General features: G+C 43.6%; 1 protein-coding gene across 5 annotated transcripts in view; it reads left to right on the plus strand.

The window, feature by feature from the left end:
- Window positions 1-24,696, plus strand: part of LOC141749207 (contactin-4) — a 347,767-nt gene that overhangs the window by 262,341 nt on the left and 60,730 nt on the right. For all 5 annotated transcript variants that reach the window (XM_074602291.1, XM_074602290.1, XM_074602293.1 and 2 more), the window contains 5 exons: window positions 6,079-6,181; window positions 6,814-6,998; window positions 16,349-16,485; window positions 17,921-18,050; window positions 21,952-22,102. In XM_074602291.1, coding sequence (XP_074458392.1) covers window positions 6,079-6,181; window positions 6,814-6,998; window positions 16,349-16,485; window positions 17,921-18,050; window positions 21,952-22,102 — 706 coding nt within the window. The remainder of the gene's footprint in view (window positions 1-6,078; window positions 6,182-6,813; window positions 6,999-16,348; window positions 16,486-17,920; window positions 18,051-21,951; window positions 22,103-24,696) is intronic.

A 24,696-nucleotide genomic window follows, 5' to 3' on the forward strand; every position in this document is an offset into this window, starting at 1 on the left:
GTGTCCCCTGTTCCCTGGCAGCTCCCCAGTTACGGAGGGGCTGATGCAGCTCTGAGCCCCCTCAGCCCTGGGCTGGCATCCCAGCCAGCATAGTCCGACCTCCTCCAGTGCATCCATAAAATTGATTGTTGCTAAAAGTTTCTAATTTATTGTCTGGTTGGCTTCATATTGATTCACTTCTTGTGAATGCTGAAGAAATTCAGGCACTTTACAAAAACCTCCTTGTGAAATTTCTGGGTTGTTTTTCAAAATGAAAGGGATTTTTAAACTCCAAAACATTTTTGCTGTCATGCAGAATTAATTATGGGTCTCTGCAGTTGATGCATAGCCCCGTTACTTTGAAAGAAACAAATGGTGGAGCAAGATACTATCCAAAAGAAATACTGGTCATGTAGAACTAAGAATAGCACCTATATTTGGTTTTTTAATTATTTCACACTGAGAAAGAGAGAAAAAGACAAGATTTTTTCCTTTTGTGCTGATGATAATCTCTCACTCAAAAACTTTAAATATTCCCGATCCCAGAGCTGTGGGAAGAAAACAGAGTTTGGATGCTCACAGTTTGGCTGGCCCTGTGCTGTTCAATATCAAGAATTTCAGTTGTTTTAACAGATCATAGAATCGCAGAATGATTTGGGTTGGAAGGGACCTTAAAGATATCCAGTTGCAAACCCTGCCCTGGGCAGGGACACCTCCCACCAGACCAGGCTGCTCCAAGCCCCGTCCAACCTGGCCTTGAACCCCTCCAGGGATGGGGCAGCCACAGCTTCCCTGGGCAACCTGGGCCAGGGGCTCACCACCCTCACAATCCAGAATTTCTTCATGAGATCTCATCTAAATCCACCCTTTTCCAGTTTAAAACTGTTCCCCCTTGTCCCATGGCTCCCCTCCCTGATCCAGAGTCCTTCCCCATCTTTCCTGTAGCCCCTTTAGGTACTGGAAGGGGCTCTAAGGTCTCCCCGGAGCCTTCTCTTCTCCAGGCTGAACCCCCCCAACTCTCTCAGCCTGTCCTCCCAGCAGAGGGGCTCCAGCATCTCCGGGGCCTCCTCTGGTCCTGCTCCTGTGCTGAGGACTCCAGAGCTGGATGCAGTACTCCAGGTGGGGTCTCATGAGAGCAGAGTAGAGGGGCAGAATCACCTCCCTCAACCTGCTGGCTGCGGTTGTGTGTATGAATTAGGTGGTGGGTATTCTTTCTGTAGCCACTGTTGGAATTGGAGCTACTGAAGAGCTCCGGTTCTCCGGGCGCAGCTCGCCACTGCAGGGCTGGCTGTGCGGGACGCAAGAAGCAGCGAACCTCACCCACGAGAACCCTGAGGTTTCTTTTCACATTCTTCTTCAATTTATGGCAGTAATTTTTCTAGACTTGATCATGAATCATTTAGGCTTTTTACGTTGAATACCTGCCATCTTTGTCGTGGTTATTTTACTTGAATGTAATCATGCTGGAAAAAACAGCTTTTCAGCATGTTTTTTCAAGCACTGCTTGCTTTGCAGTGCCAGGCTGTCGAACTGTAATCTGTAAGAGGAAAAGATACAGGTGTAGGGGATGAAATCAGATCCTGTAGGCAGATTGCATTCCCCACCTGTGCCTTTTGTGCTTCTCTTTTGCTAGTTTTCAGCTGCAAGGCTCTGGAGTTATAGATCTCCTGATGTTGTTTGCAGTGGCTTTTTGTAACTGGCGGTACATGCTCTTGTTGGCAGAACCCAGGTTCCTTCCCCTGTTGCTGTGCTGTGGAAGCAGGAGGTGGCTCTTATCCCATTAGTTATCCCCAGATAGCTTTTGCTCCTTGGAGTGATAAATATCGTAGGGGGTTACGGGGTGGTGGTAGGAACAGACGGTGCTGAGGCAGCTGTCGCGGTCAGTGTCAGCTCAGACTCTCAGTGTCTATGGACAGAGGTTATCTGATGGTGATAAATACAGTGTACAAAGTACAGTCTGTGCTGGGAAAAGAATGTTTTTCCTATGTCCCTCTTAATTCCATCCCACAAATGCATGCGATCACCCCCTATTTAAATATTTTCATGTAACTGTATGGATTTGTGGTGGTGAGGATGCTTGTGGTCCAGGTGGACAGAAGATTTAAATACAATATTCTGTAAGTGCCACAGTCCCCAAAACCTGCACATTTACTGTTTGGGACCTGTCCTTCTGAAATGCGTCCCCGTGTTCCAGCACAAGTCTTGAGGAATGACAAGTAGCTCTCACATTGTGTAAATACTAGTGTATTAAAAGGAAAAAATAAAAGATTTTATGGTTTTCTAGTTTTACCAAGGTATTGAGGATGTGTTTCAGCTTGGCTTCTGCGGGGATGGGAGTTACTCCTGACTCATACCAGTTGGCACCAGTTGTGGAGGAAGGGGTCTCTCAGCTATTTTCATGATGGGAAACAAAATAAATAGCTAAATGTATATGGCACCAAGGGCTGAGAATTATCCTGGAGCCTGCAGTAAAGTGTCCACGAGGATTGTAGCACTTACTGCAGCTCACACAGAAAAAAGTATTTAAATTTGAATGTCTCTTTCCCAAACAAGCTGTCTGGCAGCTCGTCATGGAATATGGACTGGAAAGAGGGAGGAAAAGGAACAAACCTGCAACACTCTCTCCTCCATTTAATAAACCGGTGTCCGTCATCTGGCTGCCCCTGGCTGCCCTGTCCCCTCCAGGCCACGGTTTCTGCACCGTGTCCCCTGAAGGGTAGTGGGGGTGCCATCCCCACTGCCACCACAGCACCTTTGGGACCCTCTGGGCCATCCCCACCCAGCAGCAAACACCAGCCAAAGCCTCTTGGGAGCACCCAGGGGTTCACAGCCGCCGCTCTTGCAGTACTTTACTTCTTTTTAAAATGCGCTTTGAATTTTTTACATCAGAATTAAAACAGTAATAGTAGGAAAGAACTGAAATAGTCCTGGAATAAAATTACCATCAGCGGCAGCTGTATGGGCCAATTAAACTTTAACATTTCACAGGTGTTGTCAGGAAATGCATATCATCTCCTCAGACAAATTAGCTTGCTTTTGAATTCCTGGGACTTTCATCCAAAAGCATGTTTTTAAGCCTTGAAATTGGAAGAAAAATACAAAAGCCTCTGAAATGGAAACACGTAGAGCATCTGATATGCCATGACACTGGAAGCGTTCTCCAAGCTACAAACCTGATGTCTGTTTTAGTCTTTTATTTTCTCCCCTGTCCCTTCCGCTTGCACGGCTAAGTCAGATGTTAAATCACCCAGGAGCAGCAGGAATAACAAGGACTGTCTGTGTGGGAATGGTCTTGGATTCGGGATGGAGATATCTCAACTGCACGGAGGTTTCTCCTATAAAGCAGAGACAGCAGGACTCCCAGCATACCCTATATATATATATGTAGGAAGGTTATAATTGCACTGGGAGCCTTGTGATTTTTCCAGGTACGAGTCCTGGTTTTTAAGTAGTTGGAGTTTGCAGTATTGCTGGTAAAACAGCTGCCCTCGGAGTTGTAAGAGGCAGCAGTAGTTGCCAGAGCTGCAGGGCTGTGGGTAACGGTGGCCATGGCTGATGTCCTGCAGCCCCAGGTAGCCTTCCCTTCCCAGTCTGGGGTTTCATCACCCTGGGATTAGAGCTCTCCTGACCCAGCCCAAGGCAAAGAAACAGGAACACTAAGAGGAATGAGTGAAATCAAGGCCAAAACAATCCATTTTTCCTTCCTGCCGTTCCTATCTCTTGCTCTGTCAGGTCAATAACATATTAATAATACATTCTGCCTTAATTTCCCAAGTAGCCCGTTGGTGTCATGCACCACTGTACAGCCTGCTTTGCCGCAGGGCATGGAGTTCCTGCTTCAGCAGTGGAGGGGGTGCAGAAGGATGTGTCTCGGGTGTCAATATGGGGTCAGACTCTTCTCAGTGGTGCCTGGTGACAGGACAAGGGCAATGGGCACAAGCTGGAACACAGGAAATTACGTCTCAACATGAGGAAAAACTTCTTTCCTTTGAGGGTGGCAGAGCCGTGGCACAGGCTGCCCAGAGAGGCTGTGGAGTCATCTCCTCTGGCCATGTTCAACACCTGCCTGGACGCGTTCCTGTGCAGCCTGCTCTGGGTGACCCTGCTCTGGCAGGGGGCTGGACTAGATGAGCTCCAGAGGTCCCTGCCAACCCTGACCATCCTGTGATTCTGTGAACTGTTCTCATGGATTTTGCTTGTTGAGGACTGGTTTGTAGCTGGCCCATTGGTGGGCAGGCAGCTCCTGGGGTTGGCTCCCTTTCTCCTGTGCTATTTGACCGCCGTGTCGTCTCCCCACGGCTTGTCGGATGGCTGCCGACGGAGCCTGCAGAGCGGGTCTGGGGGAAGCTGCATCCCCTCTGCTCATGCCCCTGGGCTGTGGTGGGGGGGCTGGTGGCACAGGCACTGAGGAGCTCTTCAGCCATCTCGAGGAGGGTGATGGAGATCGTAGTTTTTTCAAGTCTCCAGCCTAAAAACCAGCAGCTGCTTGAATCCTGTCAGGCTTTCATGGGAAACGTATCCTCAAAAGCTGTTCCTCTGCCAGATTTGCAGTCTTTATCATAGAACGTGGAAATACTGTCCTGGGAAAAGATCTCAATAAGTTCCAGTATCGGCAAAACGGTGCTGCTGCTCCCAGACGTTCACACCCAGCCTTGCCTTTGGACACCGCTGGGCAGGAGCTGGGCTTGGCTTGGCTGAAGGTTGCCGAGCAGATGTTTAACATGGTGTCTGGAGAAATTTAGGCAAGATTGCAAAGATTTGGAAAGTCACAATGGGGAGAACAGAGAGGAATTTCCATGATGTTAACTGTAACGGACATTTCCAGCCCTTCAGAGCTGCAGAGTTAATGCGCAGAGGGCTAACGAGCAGCGTGCCCCTAATTCTTGTTTGTATAGTGTGTAAATGCTGGAGTGATGACACAGACTCGTGGGTTTGCTGCTATATGTGCTGGCCAGGACATGACTATGGAGAGAGTGTTCATATCGTTAATAAATGCATTTAATTTTGATGACTGACGTTGTGCGGCAACTACTCTTTATATAGCATAGTAGTAATGCTTATTTGCAATTAGCGGGTTGGAATAAAGATGATGTAACGTGCTGTTGCACCAGAACAGGTAATATACAGGTCAACAAGTAAAGGTAGACTTGGTGTAAGCCCTCATACTGAGCATTTTCAGCTTCAAAACCGTGAAAAAGTCAAGAAAAAAGACTTTTCCTGCATCCTCTTTGCAAAGCAGAGGGACAGAAAGCAGCACGGTGATTACGGGCCACCATAAGCAGCCCTGGCTTACCTTGGTATCTCTGCCAACTCGTGCTATCTCAATTCTGTATTTCCCAGGCTCTCCCATTTCTCTGTTTGTGCCTACTGGTGGGATTCGTCTGGTCTGATCCAGCACCGCTCGTCACCAGCCCCGTGCTTGGCCAACGGCCAGGAAGTGCCGCGCAGTGAAGATTTAAACTGCAATCATCAATTAGCTGATAATCACTATTGGTGAAATTATATGTGCCGGTTTTAAGACAGTACAGTGACTAGAAATGTAGCCATTTATCATGAATATAATGGCCTTTTTATGTGCGCAAATTTTTAAACACAATTTCATAAAGAGGCTGCCACAGTACATGATTTACTGGGGCAGTAAAAATAAAGAAATTACCCGAAGAGTATGTGATCTCTGCACATCTAAATCCTTGAAGTTAATAGAAGCCTTGATTAGCTCCAGTGCTTTTAAAACTTTTTCTAATTGCTATTTGTTCCGCATTTCATTTTCTAGAAGGGGGTGAACCTCCCTTATTATTGCTTTCCTTATTTCACAAGTTACCTGCAAAAAATCCTGAATATTCAAAAGCAAAAAGTAACAGAGCCATGAAGAAATTTTAATCTTTGGCAGATGGTGTGGAGCGCTGGTTCAGATTTTCCTCTGGCAATAAATGGGAAAAGAGCCCACACTACACGGCTGTTAGAAACAGGCCATGTTTAAAATGAATGGATTAATTGGGCAAGTAATGATGTATAGAACAGCTCTGCGCTAGCACGGGAACACTTGTGAATTTATTGCAAAAATTCACCCAAGCCTTAGCATCTATTTTATGTTCACAGGGGTGATGGGGGAGTACGAGCCGAAAATAGAAGTGCAGTTCCCAGAAACGGTTCCATCTGCGAAAGGAACAACAGTGAAACTGGAGTGCTTTGCCTTGGGGAAGTAAGTTTTGATCCATTATTATTATTCCTCCAGCTTCTCACTTTCTCAGTGCTGCACTGTAGAGTTTGCCAGACTTGCTAGTCCTTCACTTTGCTCGGCAGGAGTGAGTTACTGCGGGCGTTCATAGCAGATGGGGGACTTGGGGAGCAGGGGCTTTGCTCACTAAAAATGTAAACTCCCAAGAAAGAGAGAAGATGTAACTTATTTTGTAAAGATGTGTGTGTTTGTGCATCTCCTGTTCTGAGGTCTCATGCAACACTTAAAACACCTCTTGTTTCTAGAGTAAACACTGGCAACACTTCCAAAATAAAATGTGGGACTGGTAGGAAAATGGGTGTATTGTCACAGCAGAACTCAAAATTCAACTTCGTCGAAACAATATTTTTATAATACACAGTCTTCTGCTTTTAAGACTGTGAGCGGTACATACACCATTGGTATACTTATGTATATTTATATTATATACAAGCCACCCATAATAAAATTGCTCCAGATCCTGTGCCAGAGTCTTCAGACTGACCATGTCTTCATCATCCTCAAACATGAAGCAGTGTTAAGTTGATCAGACAAAAGCAGGACAAGACACACAGCTTTTTCTACAAGTCTTATTTTGCTTTACTTCTCTTCTTTAGCCCAGTCCCTACGATTAGCTGGAGGAGGGCGGATGGGAAGCAGATACCCAGAAAAGCCAGGAGACACAGATCAAGTGGACTTCTTGAAATCCCAAATTTTCAGCAAGAAGATGCTGGGCTCTACGAGTGTGTAGCTGAAAATGTGAGAGGGAAAAATGTGGCACGAGGACAACTGACATTTTATGGTAAGCAGTCTGCTTGCTTTCGGGGGGGTTATTTTAGCAAGTGCAATATCAAGGAAATATTTTGTGAGAAAGTAATTTTGGGGGGTATTTTTAAAATTACTTTCTTTTACAAACTGCACATCTCAAAAAGAGTGTAATTTGAGATAAAACCTCTCTGAATGGTGCATATTAATTGAGAATCCGAGCAGTTGGAACAAAAGCACGTCACTGGAAGGACATTGGCCTGGTAACATGCAGAAAACACTCGCAAGCAGCTTATTTGCCGCCTTGTGGCTGTGAGGGTAAGCAGGTGATTCTGGTGGAGCATCGTGGTGGTTACGCCTTGGGATTTATTATGGATGTGTTGCCCCAGCTTGTGTTGATAAATGTTAATTGGTTATAACCAATTAAGGACTGCTTTCAAGAGGGGTTAGTGGCTGCACAGCCTGGAGAGCTGGGATTTAACCCTGCAGGAGCTGGCAGAATCCTCTCCACCCAAAGATGTTGTAGACTCACATCACAGCCATTAGTCCAGGCACAACATATATGTGAAAATTCAGCTCCATAGGCCTTCTGTGTTAAGTAGAAGATGCGTTAGTACCTCTAGTCCTGATACCAGTATCTGCTCACCCCCAAACTTCTGCTGGAAACAGCCCCGTCTTGCAAAGCAAATTAAATGCTTGTAGGAGATGAACCTTCCTAGGGGGAAAGTTTGGGCTGTTCTGAGTTGCTGTGGATTTACCTATGCAGAGGTGGACAAGAGTCACAGGGAGGGTTTTCAGAGGTACGAGTGGGCTGTTGGTTTGGTACTTAGTTTCTGTTTGATATTTTTTGGAGGGGGGAATGCTGGAGGTTACATACCCCACACACAGGCAAGCAGAGACCTCCCCAGCACCATACAAATCTGTTTTGCTGCTGCCCTGTTTATCAGCTTCAGAAGCATAATAGAGCGTCCTTCTTTATCGAACACATGGAGAGAAATTCAGTCTTTTCTCCTCAAAATGTTCCTGAGGGAAGATTGGGTTGAACTCCAGTGATGAGAAGAATGTTTATGATTTATAGTAAATTTGCCACAGAAAAAGAGTTTGGGAACTAACCCTCCTGGCAAAACTGGATTGAATTCGGGTGTAATGTAATTCTTCTTAAAAAAGGCATATATAGGGATGTTTTAAAATTGGAAATACTTCTAAAAGGCAATTTGTTCAGAAATCAGAAGTTTTGGGGCTTCCATTTTAAATGAACACTTCTTTTAAAATTGAGTAAAATATAAAAATAAGAAACTGTTAAAAAGGAGTGAAATAGCAAGAACAAAGTGAAATCTTACGTCCTAAGGGAGGAATCTGGGGTTGATTCAAACTGGGTTTTTTTTAATTAAAAGATTTGAAGATTTTTTTTTTTCTGTTTATCAATCAATGCGCGTTTCTCCTGATTTTTCCCATGTGGACAGTAAATGAAAAGACTCATCATTTGTGCAGTTTTGCTCAACCCATGGCCAAACCTGCCTTCCTTGCAAAGCAGTAAATCAAGCCTTTGGTATACTCCTACCGTTGCATATATATTAAATTATAATCTAATTACCGTAATGAATTTCCCAGTGTGGATGCCATTCCTGGGGGATCCTACACAAAAGCTGCCACCATGGCTAGTGCTGGTTTTCACACTTAAGATGGCATTTCACCAAAGCATCTCAGGATTTTATGGGAAGAGGAGTGTCCTCCTCTCTCTTTTTAATGCTGGGAAGTATCCTTACATCTGCTTTCCTTCATGTGAGCAGAGGAGTTCCCTGTGGGTAAGTGTTAGCCTGCCGCCTCTGCTAGTTACTGCTTTTTAAAGAAAATTGGCTGAAATTTGTTGCTGTCTTGAGGATGATGAGTTGCTAGTTTATAAGTATTCAGTTTTCAGGCTTGTGTTTGGCAGACTTTTAGTGCAGAAAATAGATCTTTTTAAAAACACTTGCTTTCGGTAAGCTGGGCTCTGGAGTTTCATGTGGCAATGAAATTTTTTAAGGGAAAGTAACACTCTAAACATTTTATACGAGTAGTTGAAACTGAAAGAAAGTGATTTTCCGTAATCATTTTTCTATTTAAAGCTGAGAAGTGTTGTGTCGTTATTGAAATACAACTGTAATGTTGGCAGAGTTTTTCAGGTGCCTCGTGGCAGGTCGGTGCTGGCTTCTGGAAAAGGGAGCGCTCCGGAGGATGGGATGCTCTGTCATGATGTGTGCCATGGAGATCCCAATCTGGCTCTAACAGCATGACTCCTTTAAACCCAGTTATCTGCTTCTCTGCATAGTGTAAAATTAAAAAAAAGGAAGAAAAAGAAAAAGAAGTTCAAATTTGCCTGCTCGCTATAGATAACCCAGCATTGCCTCCATTGTCGGCTTCTTTCAGTGCTCCTGGAAGTTGTCAGGGAAGGTTGACTTTTGCTGTATTTCATTCTTGTATCAATGTTTATTTTTCCCTTTGTTAGCATATCAGTGACACTGAAGTTGTTTGACATTCTCGTTGCAGCGGGAAAGGTTAATTAAACATGCAAGATCTGTTCTTCCTCCATTTTCTGTGCTTTGAGCCCTTGCAACAGGCTGTGTTTTATTGCTCTCCAAAAGCATTTGTTCTGAGTGCTGTGTGTCCTACTTGATGGATGGACCTACACGACAGAAAACATGTTAATCTTAATGCAATTACAGTGACTTATACCTGTTTCCTTGACTATTATAACTCTGAACGACACGTCACTTGTTTTCTTGCCGTAAGTCGCTTGTTCTGTCTGCCATTCCTAACCAGACACCACGTACCTCAAATTAGCTCCTGAGAACTAGCAAATGAAACTGCAGGACCTCTTCTTTTCCACCCTCATTTAGCAGCCATAAGTGCGCGTTGTGCTGCATTCCTGACTTTGCAGCCTGTTCCCCGCAGACCAGTGATACCCCCGTGGCTGAGGCAGGTGAGGTCCCCAGCATGGGCACAGCTGAAGCACATTCCTGCCGCGGTCCTGGCTGCGCCGACGCCTCCGCTTCGGGTCTGTGCTTCTCCTTTGATCTCGGCAGCCAGGGTCCGCCACCCCGTCAGCTGTGTGGTTTGATCCGCAGCATTTCGGAAGCGCTCCCATTGACCCGATTCTATTTTTAATCTGGCTGCTCATAAATTTTAAATTTGATAACCATCCACAAGGCTAAGATTTATATCCTGAGCAAAAAGCAATGCCGACAGTTTTATTTTTTTTTTGGCAGACATACAGTAAGCAGATTACCTTAGCTAGCTAATTTAAAAAGAAATTGCCTTTTCATTCATAAAACCAGCATCAAGGAGATACTTATTTATTATCATTACTCCGCTCTGGTGAGACCCCACCTGGAGTACTGCGTCCAGCTTTTGGAGTCCTCAGCACAGGAAGGACATGGAGCTGTTGGAGCGGAGCCAGAGGAGGCCATGGAGGTGCTCCACGGGCTGGAGCCCCTCTGCTGTGAGGACAGGCTGAGAGATTTGGGGGTGTTCAGCCTGGAGAAGAAAAGGCTCCGAGGAGACCTTATTGTGGCCTTCCGGTGTCTGAAGGGGGCCTACAGGAAGGCTGGAGAAGGACTTTTTAGAAGGGCATGTAGTGATAGGACGAGGGGGAACAGTTGTAAATTGGAAGAGGGGAGATTAAATTAGATATCAGGAAGAAATTTTTCACTATGAGGGTGGTGAGCCCCTGGCCCAGGTTGCCCAGAGAAGCTGTGGCTGCCCCATCCCTGGAGGGGTTCAAGGCCAGGTTGGACGGGGCTTGGAGCAACCTGGTCTGGTGGGAGGTGTCTCTGCCCAGGGCAGAGGGTGGAACTGGATGATCTTTAAGGTCCCTTCCAGCCCAAACCATTCTGTGATTCTGTGGACGTTGTTTCATTCACGTTGAGTTTAGATGCCATTTCAGTCAGATCTTCATCAGGCAGACGGTCACAACCCAAAGGTTGTCCTGAGTGTAGGACAAGAGGCAATGGGCAGATGCAGAAGCAGAACCAGCCCTTAAGGTGTTGTTGTGGCTGCTCATCCATGTGCTCAGTGCCTTTCCCACGATGGACAAGAGCCTTGCTGCCCCTCTACGGCTCCACTCCTTGCCCAGCACCTTGCCACCTTGCTGGCAAGCCAAGGCGAGGAGGAAAAAATTGCGGATAAAAAGGTTTCTAAAAGTGTCAGCGCAGCAGCATCCGCATTAGGAGAGAGACAGACTTATTTGTAACTAATTACAGTTGTTTGCAGCATTTTGTAAGATATTCAGCAGAAGTCATTTAATTGGCTGGACTGCTTTTCAGATTAAATACTTCTCAAATCAAAGTCCCACCAGGAATTTATGCGGCTCCTTAATTTTGCAGTGAAGAGAGTCCCCTTTTCATCAGCGGGCCTGGGTTTTGTTTGTATGAAAGCTACTTTATGACACTCTATAAAACAACCTCAAATGTAAATCATGTTATTATGCTCTTTATTATGGTTGGAGGTCTAAAAAGGAAATTTGCATAAGTGAAGATCAGGGAGTTGCATGTCTCTACTCCATTTAGGCACCAGATCACAAATTATTTGCTGAAAATTCAAAGCCCCTTGAAATAAAATGAATTTCTGGACTGATAAAAATACAAGAAAAATCACATAAATAGGACAAATATGTATTATTATTAATTATAGTTTACATGCCTCACCAGAAAACCCAGTTTGCTGCCTGTTACGCAGATAAATTACCAATTGATTTTTCACCTTCAAGCCTCTCCTTGTTCATTTTATTTAAAGTTCTCAACTCTTGTGTTGTTTCAGAATACTGCACCAATTTAACTTTTAGTTAACCACCACTTGTACACTTTGGCAGCAGCCAGATCCGTCCTTTCAGAAAGGGGCGGTTGGGCTTGGGAGCAGTCGTCGCAGTGCCCAGTCTCGGTTCGTTACACTCGCCCTGGGGAAAATCCCCACTCAGAGGGAGGACGTCTCGACTCCTGCCAGTGGAATATGTATCTTCTCAGACTTTAGTGCAGGAGGGTGTAACTCTAGAGTTCTGAATAATTTGCTGCCCAAGGGAAGTCTTGCATGCAGGACAAGTTTCTGCATGGAGAGCAGGCATGCTTCTCCTCCGCTTTTCCTTTTCCAAGGGATTGCTGGAAACCTGCTTATAGAGAAATCCATTTTTAGGAGATTCAAAAAAAGTGCTCAAATTATTATAATTTTGCCTCGGAAAAATAGCTCTCCAGCAGGAGAAGCAAAAATAGAAATAGGTATGAGAAATGAAGTGTGAAGGCTACTCATAGAGCACCCCACATCTTCCTTACTCCCCTGGGTTGCTGCAGTCTCGAGTGTCAGGGATAAAAAAGTAACTAAATCACCGAGGACTGGTCTTTATGAATGTGCCTGTAATACCTACAGTCCTTTGATGCCTGGAGTAACTGGGGAGAGAGTCACGTAATGGTGCAGAATAGCTTATGGAATGGGAGGTAAATAAGAGTTAGGGGTAATTTAAGCAGTTTTTATCAGCTGGGTGAACTCTTTCACATTTCCCTCGGTTTCTTTTCCTGTGATATTTAATATTTTAGTCCCAAGCAGAACTGTCGGCCTTCTAGAGAGGCCAAAAAGAGACATCCTGACCAAGTGGCAGTATCTCGTGAACTTTCCAAAGATGCAGGCAAATGGAGGTCGTTTAGGTGCAACATTCAAGCAGATGACTTTGGTGAAGGATTTGCACAGCTTTGAGAGTTGTATAGATTTCAAATAGTCCTTAATTGACAGTAGAGGTCAGGAGGAAGGGATTAAGGTGACGAAAAGAAGAGGAGAGGAAAAGTGATAACCTAAAGCCTGGTTTCACGTTCCTGTGATCATTGGGAAGGATAACAAATTAGGGACATATGCGTTTTGTTTACAGAAACTATATCCTCATTTGGACCAGGATGACGCATGCACAAACCTTATACACTGGCTGCATTCTTTATTTTTAATTACTCATGTATTTTTCCCATCTGTTTTTCTTACTTCTTATGCTTGTCTTTCTGGTCTTTAGACTTTTCTGATCCTGGGCTCAGTCTCAATCTCCTTAGAATAGATATAGTAATGGACAAGTCATTCAGCCTTTCATCTGCCATTAATGATGAATTACACAGCCTGCACTAGGTCATCAGCTGCTATAAATTGGCTTAGGAACACTGAAATCAATATACACCGACCGAGAATTGGATTCTGTATATGTATTAGTACCTCATTTGCTTTAGTCTTTTTGGTTGCAAAGTCCTACAGATTTATTTCTGGTTTATTTCTCATGTTGCTCCCATAATTCTTTGGGTTTGTTACTCATTTCTGATGCGATGCATCATCACCGGCTGTGTCATTTCATTTTCAAATGCCTTTTAGGACATGATTTCTGGTCCAGCTTTCCAGTGCCTGCTTTTGCCTTTCAACTTATTACAAAGAAGGACAGACTTACTCTGGATATTTTGCTCTTAGAGAAGTAAGGGCATATTTGGGCATACTTTCCCAATCACCTGGTTTAAAAAGCCCCACTTTGCATTGGTGAAGACTGGAAAGTGATCAAAGGTAAAGAGATTTTTTTCTAACTGCTGCCATTGTTTTTCTACTGCTCCCTGAGTACAAATTCCAGACAGCTCTCATCACCTAGGAGGGGGATATTTTTCTTTAAAACTGTCCTTATGTAAGAGTCATGATTATATTTTTAAGCTTTTTTTTCCACTTTATCGATTTAGCATACGAATTTTTCTTGCAACTTAGGTGAATTCTTAATCAGCTTCCATGCAATCTTTTTTCTTCAGTACAAGATTTTTCCTCTGAGATGCTTCCAACTAAGGCCAGTAACATCTAAATACTCCTAATAGGGCCAGAATGTTTCCAAACCCATTATGTGATAGAATTCCTCTTCCCTTAGCACTGCTGAAATGATCCAAAGGACTATTTCTAGAATACTACTACCAGTCACAAATTAAACCTTGTCATTAGCTCAAATAATGTCGCTATATAATGTTGTAGCATGGAATGGTTTCATATCCTTATTTGAATTATTTTAATTATCATGCTTGAAATCTTGTGTCACATTACCATGTCTTGGTATGATCCCCAATGGGAGGCTGTCAAATTTCATTATATTATGGCGACTCTCATTTGGTGGCTCCAACATCTTTGCTACGTGAACCAACCCTTGTGTATTACTCAAGATTAAGTCAAGAGCGTGCCTGCTATTCTCCGAAATGAACTGTTGAAAGGAGAGGTTGACCTAATTAGAAAAGTCTCCCAAAGAGCAGCAAGAGAACGAAGCTCCCGTGAAACAAAGGACTTCTCCGGTTTTCACTCAGATTTATTTTTGACCTTTATTATGCTTGTTCTGTGGCTTTAGGATGGAAAGCTTAACTGGTTAAATACCTGGTGAGGCCGAAGTGCTCGTGCGTGCTGCACAAGAGGGAGATGGCTCGTGGGGCCAGCAGCTCCCAGCACGTTTAAATCTCAGCATCATCCCTTATGGCAGGAGGGCAGATCTATAACCTGCAAAATACAGCAGAAGGGCTGGACAGGGAAAGTCTTTTGCTGCGTTGGGTGAGAATTTTCCTTATTTGAGGAATCTACCTGAAATAAGGATAAGTATTGAATTTTCTTTGCTCCTGGTACGAGGGTTTTCTTTCTTTTTCCATAGCTTACGTTTATATGTTATAGAGCCCACCTTACCTTTCATGGGTTTTCTTGGTTTACAGATTGCTTTCAGTTGCTTTATGTGAATTTTTTTGTTTTCTTGTGGGAATTCAGTAAAACAGTACTGCAAAAAAAGGCAAATGGATCTGCGTGGTTTTATAGAGCTCTTTTAACAGCATCGTAAGGCTCTCTTCAAAATCATGAGTTGGATGCTGTTAGCAGAGTAAATATGTAAATTCATGAGTAATTTGCAAATGTCCTTGAGCCACTGAACCTGTTGCAGTTGCACGGGGTGTCTCAGTTCAATAGAATTGTTGAAGTTCTTACTCCAGATGACAGAATTGACTTTCATCTTCCTACATTTAAACACTTTCCCTTTCATATCTCTTTAGATACAGATAATAAACTTAAAATATTACAGGGGCAGGAGGGGCAGTCAGAGAAGTAAACACTGCTTGCCTCCTCTTCTCAGCTGCTTCTTTTGCCTCTGCACTGTCGTTGCATTTGGTTTGCCTTTCTGCTTTTTTGCAAGTCCGTCGTGGTTTGGAGTTAAGCTGCTGTGCAAAATTTTTCAGCCTTTCCTCTGTGCTTTGTTGTTGGTAAACACCGTGAGAAGGGGAGTGTGTGGTAGGTGTGGGATTAAGGTCACATCTGTCACAGCCCAAACACAGTTTTAAAAGGCACTCGGCGCTCTGAATGTGCATATCCAGCATCATGTCATGGTAGACCAATATTTTAGGTATCATCATACCAACTGTGTGTTGAACTCACCATTTCGATGCGATATTTTTTAATTTATCCTTTCAGACCTTTCTCTGGCCCCTGTCACTATCCAAAGGAGATATATAAAGTCATTACCTGTAATCTTAATTTTTTTTATTTATCTGCTTACATGGGGAAAGGTATTAACCAGGTTATTGGAGACCTCTGCTGGTAATATCTTCCTACTAAGTCTCTCAGATTTTCTTATGTCAAAATAGGGCAAATGACTGTTAAAAACGTGAAGTCACTCTCTTTTTTAATGGGACTTCCTGAAAAGTATTGTAACTGTATCTAGACCGATGGGGCTTGTGAAAGTGACATACGAAAGTCAGAGGTTTTGTATGGTCTCCAAAAATACATGGCGATTTTAGCAGAATTTGATTTGCATGTGGAGTCTGTCCAAAGATTTTTCATACACATGGAAGGTCTTCCTGTGGCAGGACTTGCAGGTATGGCCCTAATCTAAGAAGACTGAGAATTTGGACCTGAAGTAGTGCCTATAACCACGTAGGCCTAAGTTACTGGAATAACCTTCATTTCAATGTAGAGGTAGTTCTAAATTACAAGTTTTGAAGTTGAGTGCTAAATTATAGAGCTTTGAAGCCTAAGTCATATGGATCCTGAAGAAGAAAATGTCTCTATTTGAAGGACTAAGGATCTAACAGTGCCATTTATCCACTGGGGCAGCACATGAGCTGTTGCTTTGGTTTTGCATGATGATCAGCATTTCTGAAGCTACTCTTTTTCCTAAAGTGTTTTTATTAAAAATCAAATGAAAACAGGTTCTGATCTTGCACGTGCCACCTTCAGAAAGCAGAACTGGACTCAGGGAAAAAAAATAAATCATTAACAATTATTAAGCATGTTATTAAATCCAACTCTTAAATGTGCTAATAAAGAAATTTGCTTGCACCTAGAGAGCATGCTGCTGGTTACAGACGTGAGGCTTTATTCATTCCTTCTGCGTTGCAGCTCAGCCCAACTGGATTCAGAAAATCAGTGATGCCCATGTGGCCATCGAGGAGAGCGTCGTCTGGGAATGCCGGGCCAGTGGGAGACCCAAACCCTCCTACCGCTGGCTGAAGGACGGGGAGCCACTGCTGCCCCAGGTAGGTACCAGGGAGGAGGTACTGGTGCTATCATGCTCCACCAGCTTCTCATCACTGCATGGTTTGTTACCTTTGGAATGGAAACAGGAAGGATGGCGGTGCTCTGAAATCTCCCTGCTGTGTAGGCAATTCCTTGCCGTGCCTGGTGGGTAACTTTACCTGTTAGTGACAGGTAGGACCCACAGCAGGTCTACATTCAGAGGTCCTCCCTCAAACGAAGCATCCACGATATGAGCCAACGGGTGGAGAGATCCTTGTGAAGAAGAGGGAATGGCCAAGTGGCCATATGGAGTCTGCATCCAGAAAACAATCATCCTGGATTAATTTATTTTTAGTTAACGATGTTCAGGTGAACTTAGTCTTTCTGCCAGTCTCTACTGGCGTTTCCATTCCTCCCATCGAGCTGTGTCCCTGTGCAGGTGACCAGGAGCATGCCTGCCATTGCCAGGGACACAAAGAGCTGCCCAAAGATGGGTGATGTGCAGGAGCTGGGGAAACACATCCCCTCCACCACCCTGTCTGCCCAGCCTCTGGCTGAAGTGGCATTGCTTGGTCCCATGGTCCTCCTCAATGCAACCACAAACTAATACAAGTCACCAAAGCATCGCTTTCACAGTAGCCAGCATTTTTTTGTCTTGTCACTTATTGTGAAAGAACATGGCAGCCTAGATTTGATCAAACCCCGATAAGATTGCACAAACATTAAATTTCCGCCCTACGGCCAAGTAGAAAGCCAATAGCTCTTTATATTTCTATTTTTAAATGGTGAAACTCCTGGGGAGGGAGGAAACACTTTGCTGTACTTATCAAAATTGATATCAGGAGCTCCATATCCTTAGGCTGACAAATGATACCCTGGTCTTTTGTTCCACACACTAATTTTACTTGCTTCACGCTGGTCACTAGCAGATGGTCTTGTACTTAAATCCCGTTAGTGGCTGATATGAAGTAAAGGGTCATTAAATTACTAATTTCTATATTGTTTTTAGTAAACTGCAGAGGATTTTAAGTATTTCTGCCTGTGCTAGCTAAGATGGCAACCCGTCTCACTAACCTTCCTTGCCATATATACTCATAATACCATTGTTGTAAAGAATAGGGTTGGCTGTGATATGCCGCTATGGAACACAAGTGCACTTTCTGATTCAAGTTTACTTTCTTTAAAGGGATCTAAATGGTTTGGGTATTAAATCAAAGAGAAGTCAAGGGAAAATTTAAATTGCAATTACCAACTACTGTATTGGTTTTACCGTTTAGTATCTAACCTGACATAATTTTAGCTGGCAATAGCTCCAATAGATTGGAGCATGCAAATTCTTCCCATTACTGATATGTTTTTGATGCATGTTGGTATAAAATATAACAACTGCTGAGTTTATGTTCCAAGGAGGGATCTCCTTATTTACGTTTTCATTCGTTTCACTGTTTCCTACAGGGCAGAGTTCAGCTAGAGCAGGGCTCGCTCATGATAACGAACGTCAGCCTGTCGGACGCCGGCATGTATCAGTGTGTAGCAGAAAACAGACATGGCATCATTTTTGCCAGCGCAGAACTGAGTGTCATCGGTAAGTGTACTTTCCTGAATGCTGCAAACCTTCCAAAAGCAGCAAAGCCTTCATCCGTGCTGGTTTTGTAAAGTTTCAGCATCTGAAGCAGAGGAGCTACTGAGGATCTTTGGTAACTTGTTGGTTTTAAGGCATGAAATCAAAACTTGAGAAAGTGGATAGACAGAGAACAGGATTTTGGGGTTTTTTACATCATTCCATCTTCTCATATTCATCCAGGTGACGGAGCACGGAGAGCTGGCCAGCTCACTCACCTCTTGCTGGTTAGAAACATATTGTGGAGAAACCCGAGTATTGCCCCAGCTCAGAGCATACTGGCAGTAACTGCCTGCTCATGGGCTGCAGAGACTTACTCTCCTGAGGAAATGTTGAAAAACCATGTCTGAGTAGACCTTTCGCTGTTCTAGTGCCAATCGTAATGCTCCTGTCCTCAACCCCCACCAAGAAAAACAAATTGTGCCCCACCTGTTTTGTGTGCAACTGCTCGTCCCAATTAACATCAGGAAAAGCTCATGTGAATCCAGGTGGTTAAATACCTGGTGGGAGGGGGCAAAGATTAGAGAGCCAGGCGCGGTGCCAGGACAAGAGGCAGTGGGCACCAGCTGAATCACAGGAAATGCCATTTAAATGTAAGAAAATCTTTTTTACCATGAAGGGTGGTCAAGCACTAGAATGGGTTGCCCAGAGAGATAGTGTCATCTCCATCCTTGGAGATACTCAACACCCAACAAGACACAGCCCCAGGCAACCTGCAGCAGCTGCCCCTGCTTGAGCAGGGGTGGGATGGGACCATCTCCAGAGGTCCCTGCCAGCCTCGGCTGTCCTGGAGTCTGTACCCCGTTTGCAAACAGTGCTGTACAAGTGACAGGCCTGGGAACAGATACATCAGTACAGATACTGTAGTTTCAAAGGGTTAAACAGAGTTCATGATTACAAAATCATGGTTTAGTTGTTTTCAAAGCAAACGTTCAATAGCATCATCCCCTGCTTTATCCTGAAGAACAAAGCATGAGGTCTTTTCTGATTATGGCATTTTCAATATCGGTCATTTTTTACCAGCAGCGATAGATGCCTCCATAGAAAAAAAATTCATTTGAAAGATTGTCATTGTTGCTGTTCAAGAAAAATACAATAATGCTCAATAAATTAGACTTCACAGTGCTAAGATTTACTGGACGTGTTACTGCGTGAAAGAAATCGAAATAAACCCACTGATGCTTTTCCTGTCTGTTCAAAACCCTGGTGAAAATGAGCCTTTGGGAGGAAGCCAAGTCTCAGAAGACAGAGGCGCAGCCCTTGTTGGTGGGTACCTCCGGTGCCTCCTCGTCCAGCAAAAGCAAAGACCTTGGAGAGCCTGCTCTTAAAAACCTGCCGGATAATTTGTATTTGGCTGACTTCTCATCTGGGTTATGCAATCTTGCTTCTATATGTCACGTGAAAAGTACCAGAACGGTGTTCTACAGGTTAATTTCTATGGATCTGTGATTTAATTTGGCATGTTTTTAAAGAAAACCAGCATGTTTTCCTTTTCAGTAGAGTTTTCAAAGGATGTCAATATTCTGACTTCACTGAGAAATGTTAACTTTTAAAGAGATCTGAGTATAAAAATGGTTATTTTAAAAGGTCCTGAAGTTAAGCACTTGAAATGATTAAACACCACTAATAGCAAGTGAGACTTATAACAAAATTAAGTGAAAAAGAGAAACAGAAAATTACAGACAGAGCTTTTCACAGGGTGATTCCTCTCTGTTATTGTTGCCAATTATATTGCCTGGAGTCTTCAGCAAAAACCAGGATCCTGTTGTGCTGGGCATTGTAAAAGCATGTAGTAAGATGCAGTCATTACCTTAAAGAGTTTTCAGGCTAAATGTTTTAAAAAATAAAGAAATTTAAAAAAAAAAAATAAATTATGGGCTTAGAGTGAAAGAAAAGTAATTAAACCCCTCATTTTACAAACAAGGTGTGAAGAAATTAAGTGCATTACCCCTGAAGTGGCACAGGGAAGCTGGGGTAGTGCTGAGAACTGAGCCCAGAGTTTCTTAGTGTCGGATGACAGTGTTTTGAACAGCACAGAATAAACCCCATACTGTGAAACTCTTCTACCACGCACAGGACCAAGGAGGAAATAGCAAATGACTTGCAAAAAACCCAGTGTTCCTTCCAGGGATGGAAATAACAGGATTATTCAAAAATCTTATTTTGTCCATAAATTTTGGAGAACCATCTGAGAAGTTATTTCCAGCAATGATCCTGTATTAATTATGATAATATGATATAAATAATAATCCATCTGGTTCTGAGTGCGTTGGTGGGAAGTTGTGCTCAGGATGCCTCCTTTAATTTTGAAATGTTTTACATAGCCGGTGTTGGTTTTCAGATGGCTCTTTTATAGTCTTTAATAACATACATGTTTTCCTCTCTGCTCAAATGAAGTCATCTGTCTATGATTAGGCACAGAAGACAAGACAGCTCAGAGATTAGTGAACTCTGATTCATGGAAGTGGAAGACAAGATCTATTCGATCATAAAGCCCATCCCATTATTACTGTAGGATTATGTTTTATTCAGCTCTTTGGCGGCAGGAACAATCTCCCAAAGAATTGAGGCAGATGAGATGCCCTAAGAAAAATTAATTTGTTTTCTGTATCACACGGCAAGTTTTGTGTCTCACAGCTGCTTCGGGTGAGCTTTAGATCATTGTATGGAGCATCAAGCAGATGCAGCGCAAGGTGATCTAAACTCTCACTTCCCCGAGTGCAGCAAGAAAGTAAGTCGAGGAAAATCCCACAAGCTGGGGGAATATGGGGATGGGGCAAGAGGGATGCAGGCACGCAGCCAGCAAAAGGGCTGGAGAGAATTAGAGGGCACTGGGCAGAGGTTGCTGCCACTGATCCATCAGAAAGTAAACTCCTGCCAGGAAAGACGTAGCAAGCAGCAGGGCAAGAGTTGTTCATAAAACCCTTAAGCTGCCTCACCTATTTGCTTTGAGCTTTCTGTATTGAAAAAACTAATTGTCCCACTTGATATAAGTAAAACCTTCTGGTCATCTTTGGGGAGTTCACTACCAGAGTCAGTCTAGAGGCTGCTGCCTTAAAGCTCTGTCTATCATCAGGTCCCATCAATAAAGCATTAAAAATCCTTTGAGGGCAGGAATCAGAAACCAGACAATCTCCTGCCTCCCCAGCCTGCCTTACAGCCAGGCTGCAGACTGTCTGCAGGGCTTTGGTGGCTGCTTCGATGAATATCTTGACTGTTTTTCACAAAATAGAAGAGTGTGCCCTGGAGGGACTAAAAAAGATGATCGGAGAATACCTTTTACCCTGGTGCCTGCTTAAGTCTTGCCTTGTTTTGTTTGGTTCAGGACCTGGCTGTGTCAAGGACTCACACCTTTATAGCATTAAAAGAAAAGACCCGGTTTATGCAACGGTTATGAATATAAAGCATAAAAATGTCAACTTTCTGGAAATACTAACATTTCTGATTACCTGCATTCTGTGCTTGTGACAATGTTTCTGTATACTGTTGCTCTGCACGTAGCAATGTTCGACAAAATGATGATCATGCTGTAACCACACAAAAAAGGAAATACATTATACGGTTCAAGCAGGCGTAGTTCTTAGGGGTGCTGCCCCGAATAAGATGTGCGTGACACCGGCTTGTGCTGCCAGCCGAGGTTACTGGTTTCTGAGGTTTGCATCTTGATGTGCATTTCTAAACAAGTAGGAGCTGATGCATTCAGACGTCGGTTTGCCCCATCTGTACGTGCACATAGTTCATAAAGTCAGATCATTTAGAAACTGCAGGTGAAAGCCAGCCCTTGAATATTGTAAAGTTCAAAAAAGCCTGACTTTGATTTTTACAGAGGGAATTCTGACCTGTATTTTTATTTTTTTTCTTTCAGCCGTCGGTCCAGACTTCTCCAAAACACTGTTGAAGAAGTTAACTCTTGTTAAAGTGGGTGGTGAAGTAATCATTGAGTGTAAGCCGAAAGCTTCCCCCAGACCTACTTATTCTTGGAAGAAAGGAAAAGACATCCTAAGAGAAAATGAGAGGTAATGTCTTAAAGTAACCATTTCTTTCATTAGCTTGCTCCAACCCAGGGGCTTTCAGCAATGAAAGCTAAATTTGTCATTAATAGCTTCCCAAAATTGACTTGCAAATAAATGTGGAAGCAGCTAGTGTTCAGTCTCAAGGAGCTGGGCGTGAGATTTCTATTTCTGTTGTGTTCTTCCCCATCTCTGTGTACTATTAAAGCATCCCTGCCAAGAAGCTGATAAAGATGCATTCTAAAAAGCAAATATTTTGCCTCTGCATTGCTCTAAATAGCTGTTGTTTTTCAAAAAGTTTCCCAGGAGATAAAACCCTCCACTGCAAATTACACTGCTCTGGTACATTACTCAATGTTCTGCAAACAGGAATTATTTGGGGTCAGTAATTAATTTGGCAGTCCTAACGCCTGACTTGGAGATGGCTTTTTCAGACTGGCCAAGTCATTATTTTTTTCTTTCTTTTTTTTTTTTTTTTTTTAATTAAAAAGGAAAGCATTAGTAGGAGCCTACCTTTCAAATTCGTGTGCATGATTTTGCAGTGGTTTGTTGTTGACTGTGTAGAGGTGCAGTTGTGTTACCTGTCCCACCTGTGCAGCACCTGAGAGTGGGACCTGAAGAGCTGTCCTTGACAGTCCTCCAAAATACAATGCGCCACTTGGATTGATGGGAAAAATCCTGTCTTATTAGTAACGGTCAAAAAGGCAGGAATTACAGGGAATTGTTATTTTTAAAAGCCTAAACCTGTTAGAGCTGTTCTTTTATCTTGGAAAGTCTAGTCTATCCAACCTGCCTGCCTGTGAAGGACATTGGATATATACTATGGTGATGTATGTGAGTATGCAAAAAGCTTAGCTTATTTAAAGCCAGATGAGAAAAATAATAAACAACCTATTTCTGACTTACTTAGCTCCTGTTCTGGTCTTTGCAAAGCTATTGTCTGCGGACCTTCGACTTCACCTCCTGGGATAAAAAGAGTTGGGTGATCAATCGCACAGAGCTCCCTCTAGCAGCCAGGATACAAAGCTGTGCGAGGTCGAAGTTATAATAGATCAAGGTATATTGATTTTTAAAACTGAAATAACTTGCTCTGCTGGTCAAGATTGTGCAAAGGATGGGAAGTATTAAATACTGGAAGTCTGGGAGTGTAAGCCCCATGAGGTCCCATCTGTCTCCCTGTCCATGCTGGCACAGTCGGTAGCTGCAATGTGCTGTTTTCTCTGACGCTGCTCTCCCAGGCACGGCACAGTTCTTTCTCCTCGTTTTAATTTAGGAGTGAGAGGGGAAGCATTAGTTTATTTGAGCAAGAGCTTAGGAAAGGAAAGAAATGCGAGCACTGTGTTTCTTGCCTGGTCACTGCTGTGCAATGCCGACAACAAAGTTGTTTGGTTTTTTTAGCACTACTCTCTTATCTGCAAACGATTTTGTAATACAGCAGAAATCCCTGGATCCTCATTTCCCAAGGAAATGTAGTTCATGCACTGGTAGCATCAGGGTGGGTGGTAGCTCAGGTTGCTGCTGTGTTTACTTCCAAATCACTTTTGAACTGGTTATTTGAACTGGCTGTAGATGTTTCAGCTGGTTTCCACCAAGGTTAGGAGAGGAAGTGATATACCTCAAAACCAGCAGGTTTCTTCAAAACTGTAGAAAAACAGGCAACTGGGAAAAGGAGATACTATTATTTCCCCCCAGTGAAACCCTGTCACCTGAAGTCACGCTGTGGTAGACACGAGGGAGTCCACACCAGAGCACCCTGAAGGACGCACACCTCTGTTTAAGTAGTGGAAGGCTGTACCTACAGTTTTTTCCTGACCAGGACTGGGACCCTCCCACCTGGGCACCGAGCCCTGGGTGGGAAACCAGACGTGAAATGTGCCCAAGCAGGTGTGAAATTTTCTGCTACTTCAGCCCAGGGGTTTTTCTGCCAACCAACTCCTCCAGCGGGGCCGATCTGGCAAAATGTCTTAATGAACACAGCTCCATTGGCCTGGCAGTTGGACCTATTTAGTTCTTATATGCAGTCGGTTGTATCTCCCGTGGGGACGAGGGTGTTGAATCCTCGCCATTGCCTTTATTAACCACGCCATCCTTGCAGTCTGTACCTGGAAACTGTGTGAAATGCGCAATTAGGAAATTATATTGTCTTAGATGATCGTGGCATTGTTCATCAGCACTGTCTGAATTCACAGGGGTAGGAGAGGCCAAGTGCCTGGTCCTCTGCTTAGCATTGCTGTATTTCTGCTTTCATCTAGTTAACATTGCTGTATTTCTGGTTTCATCGGTTGCTGAAACATTATCTCCTCCCTGCTATCCCGGGGGACAGTAGCATTGACTGGAGTCCAGTCCTAGTACCTCCCTACGCTTATGTGTGGGCTTCAAACAAGAACTTTGTTGGCTGATGAAAAAATCTGTTGAAATATAGGAAGAAAGATGCCAAGAAAAACTGTTGCTGAAATCTCTTTATCTAGGGCAGAAAACAGAACTTTGAGACAGGCGTGGGAGATGAAACTTAAATGAAATCTCTGGTTAAACTGATGTTTGGAGTTTCAGAGAGGCACCTGAACATCTGGATACTTCTCCAAACTGAACTTGATCGTGTG

This window comes from Larus michahellis, chromosome 10 (assembly GCF_964199755.1).
Source record: "Larus michahellis chromosome 10, bLarMic1.1, whole genome shotgun sequence".
NCBI classification, from domain to species: domain Eukaryota; kingdom Metazoa; phylum Chordata; class Aves; order Charadriiformes; family Laridae; genus Larus; species Larus michahellis.